Source organism: Polyodon spathula, unplaced genomic scaffold, assembly GCF_017654505.1.
Source record: "Polyodon spathula isolate WHYD16114869_AA unplaced genomic scaffold, ASM1765450v1 scaffolds_4102, whole genome shotgun sequence".
Classification (NCBI taxonomy): Eukaryota; Metazoa; Chordata; class Actinopteri; order Acipenseriformes; family Polyodontidae; genus Polyodon; species Polyodon spathula.
The window spans coordinates 1-8,394 of record NW_024475559.1 but is presented as its reverse complement, the minus strand read 5'-3'; the positions used below and the strand labels follow the sequence as shown (position 1 = coordinate 8,394).

General features: G+C 44.6%; 1 protein-coding gene across 1 annotated transcript; it reads left to right on the top strand.

Annotated features, from left to right (window-relative positions):
* Positions 1–633: 633 nt before the first annotated feature.
* LOC121312606 (UV radiation resistance-associated gene protein-like) lies at positions 634–6,497 on the top strand. Its single transcript, XM_041244322.1, has 3 exons — positions 634–976; positions 5,687–5,804; positions 6,436–6,497. Exons 1-3 carry the CDS (start codon positions 860–862, stop codon positions 6,495–6,497), a joined length of 297 nt encoding a protein of 98 aa, XP_041100256.1. The 5' UTR covers positions 634–859.
* Positions 6,498–8,394: the final 1,897 nt, after the last annotated feature.

Below are 8,394 nucleotides of genomic sequence, written 5' to 3'. Positions count from 1 at the left end.
ATGGGGACTGGTATTTTTAATTAGGGTCAGCGATAAAAGCTGCAGATCGTTGACAGATCACAGAGACCTTGAGACGCAATAGAGAATCAGGAGGTTAGGCAGGTCTGGGTCACAGCCGATAACACGCTTGACCTTGCAAGCGTGAGCACCCTCGCTGCCTTTTATGAAACATGCTTTTCCTGTTACACATGTACACCCGGTACGCACTTGCAATAAGGAAGCCCGCATTTCTATTATTGGTGCGCAACGGGTTAACTGGTAAACTTTAGACTTTAATCTGAAGCGATTACTCCCCTAACGATCTAAATTACGAGGTTTACCTTTAATCCCAAAGAAACCGAACAAAAAAACACGGATATTTGAAGTCTAACAGCACGGCCACTTCTGCAGCAATCAAAGCCGCCGGAATCCCTTTATCACTTATCCATCGATCATGCATTATTGACAGCCCAGTCACAGCATGACCGTACCGACAGCCCTGCAGCATCCACCACGCCCATTTCCCATTGCTAATACCGGCTTAACCAATAGCGAGCAGCACGCCTCTAAAACCCCGCCTCGCTGAGAGATTGACACCGCTCGGAACCAGCCAGCAAGCCGATAGAGGCTTTGACGCTCAGCGCCGGGGCGGAGGAGCGCTGTGATGGTTTCCTGAGTGATCGCGGTTCCCTGCGTGTGTGTTTATTTGGGGGTGCAGACAGGTTATAGCGCTTTCTCTTATTAACCTCTTACAATCACACACTACGCAGGATAGCTTCTTTTTGATTTGTACACCTCCAGTTGTGTTTTTTTAATCATGGCTAAATCTGGGGAGTGATGCGTAGTTTATTTGAATGAAGCGGAAGCCCGAAGACCCGAAATGAGCTCCACCACCGGCCGGGATGCTGTTGTTTCTGTCGCCGCTGTCAATCTGTCCAACACCGGGGTACCGGTCCCGTCCAGCAGGGCCCTGCACGTCGACCTCCTGTCTCAGCAAGTACGTAGGGCAGCCGGCGCTGGGTGCTCTGCTCTGTACGGAAAGCCCAGTTCACCACCCTGCGCTTCGTGTATGCTGTTGTGTGGGATCTTTTGAGCATGCGATGGCCTTGCATGCTATTGCTCCCAACATATGTACAATACCGGCATGTGTAGAGAGAGCCAGTCAAACCGTACAGCAGCAATTAAAGACAAAAATAATCCACAAGATTGACACACGTCGCCCTGTCACTCGTGAAAGGACATGCAGTTTGCCGCGGCGTTGTTATCAAGCCGCTCCCTCCCTGTCCTCATCTGTGCAAGCGGAACATGGTGGCGACACTATTTCGTGATTAAAGCGTGTCGTGTGTTTTTGGTTTCGTGCCTGGACCTTTGTAATGCCTCAGGAAGTGAAGTACATAAGTACCGCACTGCAAGCCAGTGACGGGGTTCGGGGTTAGAATGAGTATTTAACCGTACCGTGGTCTCGCATATGGACAACGATCAGGGTTTATTCTGATTGAATGTGTTGAAACTGTCAACACTGCCCAGCTGTTGTTTCCTGTAAACGAACATGTAGGATTATTAGTTTCATTATGTGCTTTTTACTGTACCTACAGTACTGAATACACTGTGGCTTGTAATAAAACCTGGAATGGGTGAAGCTGCTATGCAATAGGAGGCTTGCTTTTCCATCCCTGACTGCTGCATGAGCTGTAACTGAAGTGACATGACGGCAGGCAGACTTCACTTTCAAGGGCTGTCTCTCCACAGTTAAAACTACATTCAGGAAGTGAAAATATAACCCAGTGGATTATTAAACAATGTGCTTGGTGAATGCAGTGAGGGCTGCCCTATAGGAGAATGCAGTGTTATTCTACGGTGTGTTCAATATGAACGAATGCCAGTGAGACGGAAATAAGGCTCCTATTGCGTAGCAGTTTCACCCATTCCAGGTTTTAGTATGTGCTTGATTAGCCACAGTATGTAGGTAACAAGCTCAGGTGTTTCTTATTAAACTCCCAGTAAAACCAGGAATGGATCAAACTGCTATGAAATGGGTATCTTATTTCCATACCTGCTTTAAAAATGGAGATCAGCATGTATAATGGTGACGGAGCAGGCGTGCCCTTGTTTGACGTGATTGTGTTTTCTGCTGGTGTAGAATCAGGGGGCAGGGTTTTGTTTTCTGCTGGTGTAGAATCAGGGGGCAGGGTTTTGTGCAGAGTCTCTGCTGCATACAGATGTGGTGATGTCACAATCCCCTGCACCCACCACTGGCCACCTGGCATGTTCTGATTGCATGTACACAAATCCACGTGTCCTTCTGTACCAGTACGGTTTAATAATGGGGTTTTATTCTGTATTCTGAGGTGGCTGAAGACTTTGGTTTGCTTTCAGTATGGGCCCCCTGTCTTGGTAAACTCTTTTAAAATGACCACTTGCTGTAATATTAATTGTTTTTGCAGATTGTTCTACCGTGCGTGATTATCATGTGATGTTTGCATTGTCAGTTTCTTTCCAAGCGATGGTATCCCAGGAGGGTTGAGCGTTTGGAAATGGCTGCTGCCCCAGGCTTGCAGGAAACCACTCTAAATGATCTCTGACTGGTAAACACAGGAATTGTAGCATTTACATGCTTGCACAACGCTCACAATTATTTCATTAGATGATCTTGCAGAGAGACCATGCTTGCCTCTGGTTGCAGCAACTGACTTCAGAAGAATTCTTCCATTAAGATTCACTGTAGATTAAGTACAGGAAGCCATATTCATGAAATATTTGCATGCCTTTACAGCATATAGGACTAGAAAGCATTTGTATGCCTGTAATTAGGGTACATTTACTGTCACCTGCTTATAGAGCCCAGTGTGTCCCTGTCATTGACATTGTTCACTGAACCACGGCACAATTCATTCGTACGCTGTAAGCTGTTCTGCCGAGGTTAGACTGGAGGAATTTCCTAGTGCCTGAAGTTATGTGGTAATTCCTGATTCAAGCTTTCACTGCTGGTTTACTGTAAACAACTGTTCAAGAACAGTGGCATCCGTTTTCCAGGCAGTACGAGCAGTGAAAGAACAATGCATGCTTTACTGTAACTAGCTGAATACGTGGTGTTTCCTGCAGATACTGTACCGAAAGCGGAAAGGAGCCTGAAATCAGAACGTTGTGGCAGCTGAAATAATCGCTGCCTGCTATTAGCCCAGGTGAAATGTTTTACTGTGTTTTTACTTTGTGGACATACAATCCACAGTGTTCATGTCTCACATGGGCAAAGCAAGCAACATGCAGCTGACAGTGCAGAGCGTGCTGTACAGGGGGCACAATGTATTTATCAAGGGTTAACTGTGTGCAGGGTATTGGAGAGGCACAGGGCTGACAGTGCAGAGCGTGCTGTACAGGGGGCACAATGTATTTATCAAGGGTTAAGTGTGTGTAGGATATTGGAGAGGTACAGGGCTGACAGTGCAGAGCGTGCTGTACAGGGGGCACAATGTATTTATCAAGGGTTAACTGTGTGCAGGATATTGGAGAGGTACAGGGCTGACAGTGCAGAGCGTGCTGTACAGGGGGCACAATGTATTTATCAAGGGTTAACTGTGTGCAGGGTATTGGAGAGGCACAGGGCTGACAGTGCAGAGCGTGCTGTACAGGGGGCACAATGTATTTATCAAGGGTTAACTGTGTGTAGGATATTGGAGAGGTACAGGGCTGACAGTGCAGAGCGTGCTGTACAGGGGGCACAATGTATTTATCAAGGATAACTGTGTGCAGGATATTGGAGAGGTACAGGGCTGACAGTGCAGAGCGTGCTGTACAGGGGGCACAATGTATTTATCAAGGGTTAACTGTGTGCAGGGTATTGGAGAGGCACAGGGCTGACAGTGCAGAGCGTGCTGTACAGGGGGCACAATGTATTTATCAAGGATAACTGTGTGCAGGATATTGGAGAGGCACAGGGCTGACAGTGCAGAGCGTGCTGTACAGGGGGCACAATGTGTTTATCAAGGGTTAACTGTGTGCAGGATATTGGAGAGGCACAGGGCTGACAGTGCAGAACGTGCTGTAAAGGGGGCACAATGTATTTATCAAGGGTTAACTGTGTGTAGGATATTGGAGAGGCACAGGGCTGACAGTGCAGAGCGTGCTGTAAAGGGGGCACAATGTGTTTATCAAGGGTTAACTGTGTGCAGGATATTGGAGAGGCACAGGGCTGACAGTGCAGAGCGTGCTGTACAGGGGGCACAATGTGTTTATCAAGGGATAACTGTGTGTAGGATATTGGAGAGGCACAGGGCAGTACTTTACATGCTGACACAGGTTCAGTGGAGCATTCTCTCTGCAAATAAAGCATAAACCCTTACAATGACATCGGATACTCTGAAATGCTTGTCGGTTTCAGCGTTGTGGACTGTACTTGTCCAGAACAGCATTTTAGCTCATTTGATCTTCCAGTACTCTGTGCCTTGGTGCAATAAAGGTTTTTTTTTGTTCTTTGCAATGTTCTTTTTTTCATAAGAAGGTTACGATCCCGACTAAAATCGCTCTATATATGTTTACTGTGAACCATTGTCCACATTCTGGGAGGGAAATACAGTAAGACTCCTATTGCACAGCAGTGATCCGTTTTATTGTGAGCTTAATAAACCAGAGTAACACGCAAGGGAGTGGCGTGCATTTAAACCTGCAGTGACTGCAACTGCTGAGCAATAGCCTTTCTTTGAACCCCTTCTTGAACCACAATACCATTTTATTTAAACATCCCTATTTTTATTTTAGCAAAGGGGCAGTGATAATGTATTGTAAGCCAGAAGCGTACTGTACAGCGAACGACCCAGTGGAAATTCACTGCCCTTCATTTAAAATCATTGCACTTTTCTGTATTCATATAGCCATCAGTTAATGTGTGTTCACTAACGGGATGTAGTTGCAGAATCTTCAATGGCACATAAGTGATGATTTTAAATTAACTAGCTGTTTATGTTGGCTATGGTTGCATAAGTCTGTGTTGCCAATACATGACTTGATGTAGTCACAGTATGAGTTTCCATTCCTTTGGAGTTTCTCATGAATCCGTTACCTGCCTCCACTCTTGAACTCTGGCTACATTGCAGTATAAGAGAGTCCTATTGGGATCTGTTTACTGGTTCATTGCAGCGAAGTCACTCTCATTGTTTCAAGTCCTGATGTTATATATAAAGTATATTTGGATCAAGGATAGATCTTTTATTAAGAGAACTGCGCTGGTAAATCATGGTCTGCCGTGCCAAGGGTGGGAAACGTTTTCCTGTGCTGGTCAGCATTATAGGGGCACAGCATCAGATCCTCTGTGGTACCAGCAGACACACACGAGGAGGAGGAGGAGGACCCCGCTGAGACCCGATACATTCACTAGACTCCCTCCAGTGCTCTGACAGGCTTTGTACAAGTGTACAAGCTGGGGCTGAGGCCCAGCTAGCTTTGCAATAAGCCCCAGTTGTATCATTATTTGCACCCCCCTTTTTTTTTCAGTAGAGTAGTCCTGCTGGATTTTCAGCTTGGTAATCTTCCGAGTAGCTATGCTTTGACCAGCGCTGCTTGTGAAACTGATTGTTTGACTGAGGTAGGATTTGGGTTTCAGAACCGGACTAACCCCAGGCCCAGCAGTCCCATAAGCCTCAGCGCTTGCAGGTCCGTCTTGCAAGTCGATGACTTTTTCAAGTGTTTTTTCTGTGTCTGTTTTGTTGCACAGCGACGCCTGCGTCACCTTCGAAGCATCGCAGCCCGGAATATTGTTAACAGGAACGGCTCTCCGCTGCTGGACACGCTCTTTACACTGCACTTGTGCGCCGGCTCTCGAATATTCAGAGGTAAGCTGCTGTCAGCTCACAAACAAAGAGCTTGTGTAGAAGGGCTGGCTTTGGCTACACCTGGTCTCTAGTGTTTGATTTGATTGAAATGTTTGCGTGCTCCGAATGAGTGTAAAGAAGAAGTGAAAGATTCTCTGCAGAATTGTTGTGTGTGTGTGTGTGTGTGTGTGTGTGTGTGGGGGGGGGTGGGGGTAGGGGGGGGGCAGTATAAATGATCATCTGTCTAAAACAGCAGTGAACGATGACGGGGACACAGTAAAATGAGGATGATTACGTTATATATAGAAACTTAATCAAATAGCGAGCTTGTTGAAAATTGTGGCAGCGCCACATTGATCACGTCACGTGCAGTGTGCCCCTGGTGGCTTTTCTTCTAAAATTAGAAGTTTTAGCCCACTTACCTGCTGGATCCAGACAGGCGGCAGAAGGAATGGTTTTTCTTTAAAGTTTGGTTTTCAAAAAGTCTTTTCCTGCACAATTGTAAAGCCAGTTTGCTTGAAACTTTTGCTTCAAGATAAAGATCCATATCTTGTACTGGTTTGTTCAAAACACGAATGCATTTTTCACATTGCTTTCATGTTACACACTAAACAAAATACTGACGCATCGTCATTTTTTCCCCTGTCTTCAGCCTTTTACAAGAGTGAAGTTGTAAGAGACTCATTGGTAAGTAGGATCTTCAGCATGTTATAAAAGATACACTGTATACATGTATTTAATATTAGTGCTATACTAAAATGACACATTCTTGAATATAAGGCTTCATAATAGAATATAGAAGTGCTATTCAGGCGCTCAGTGGTTCCACTTTAATTTTGGCTGGAGACTCGCCTCGCCTCGCTACAGCGTCCCCTAGTGGTCAAAGGCCAGACTGAGACCTTCGGGCTGAACTCTGTCCTCCAGGATGCAGTAACTTGGCAACACCCAGTGCATGGGTACAGTGCTATAACTGGATAGTGACAATCTTCAGAGTTATTAATGGGGAACTGCTGATCAATGCCAAAAGCTACACAACAAGAAGGGCCCAGCATACAGTACAGCACATTGCTCATTTAGAGGTTTCACTTTCCCATGCATTGCTGGTATTCAGTTGAATAGAACCACATTCTTGTAATGTTTAGTGATGTTAACAAGGCGGTCAGTAAACCCTCCTTGGTGGAAAACAATATTACAGACTGTACTGGGCAGAATTGCATTGAGCATGAGAAATTACGAACAGGGGCTGCTGCTTTTTATGCATCTTGCAGTAGGAGTGTGCAAGCACTGCAGTTACAGTAGGTGTTACAGGGGGGTTAGTGTTGGTTGTTGGTTTAGAAGTTCGCATTCTTAGAACACTGGAATCCTCCTGCTGGAATGCCCCATTCGAGTCAGTTCCATGGTTAAAGTTCCCATGAATGAATCTCACAATCCCTCCATTTTTCTCAGCAGCATGTGATTGTGTTCTTGCAGTTCAGAGACTTGCTTTTGGATTAGTGGTTCAGCCTGGATTCGGAAGAGAGTTTCATCCGAGTTCAGGAACGGCTATTGTTTGACTTGCACCATTCCTTTTGCAAAGGAAACTGATTTGATGTTATAAGCAGTATCTATTAATATTAACAAAAAGGGAAACAAAACTGAACCAGGTAACTACAGACCAATAAGCCTGACTTCTATTATATGTAAACTTATGGAAACTATAATAAGATCCAAAATGGAAAAATTACCTATATGGTAACAGTATCCTAGGAGTCAGTCAGCATGTTTTTAGGCGGTGTACCACAGGGATCAGTATTAGGCCCTCTGCTATTCCTAATCTACATTAATGATTTAGATTCTGGTATAGTAAGAAAACTTGTTAAATTTGCAGACGACACAAAAATAGGAGGAGTGGCAAACACTGTTGCAGCAGCAAAGGTCATTCAAAATGATCTAGACACGATTCAGAACTGGGCAGACACATGGCAAATGACATTTAATAGAGAAAAGTGTAAGGAACTGCACGCAGGAAATAAAAATGTACATTATAAATATCATATGGGAGATATTGAAATTGGAGAAGGAATCTGTGAAAAAGACCTAGGAGTTTTTGTTGACTCAGAAATGTCTTCATCTAAACAATGTGGGGAAGCTATAAAAAAGGCCAACAAGATGCTCGGATACATTGTGAAAAGTGTTGAATTTAAATCAAGGGAAGTAATGTTAAAACTGTACAATGCACTAGTAAGACCTCTTCTTGAATATTGTGTTCAGTTCTGGTCACCTCGCTATAAAAAAGATATTGCTGCTCTAGAAAGAGTGCAAAGAAGAGCGACCACAATTATTCTGGGTTTAAAAGGCATGTCATATGCAGACAGGCTAAAATAATTTAATCTATTCAGTCTTGAACAAAGAAGACTATGCTGTGACCTGATTCAAGCATTCAAAATTCTAAAAGGTATTGACAGTGTCGACGCAAGGGACTTTTTCAGCCTGAAAAAAGAAACAGGACCAGGGGTCACAAATGGAGTTTTAGACAAAGGGGCATTCAGAACAGAACATAGGAGACACTTTTTTTTACACCGAGAATGGTGAGGTTCTGGAATCAACTCCCCAGTACTTTTGTTGAATCTGA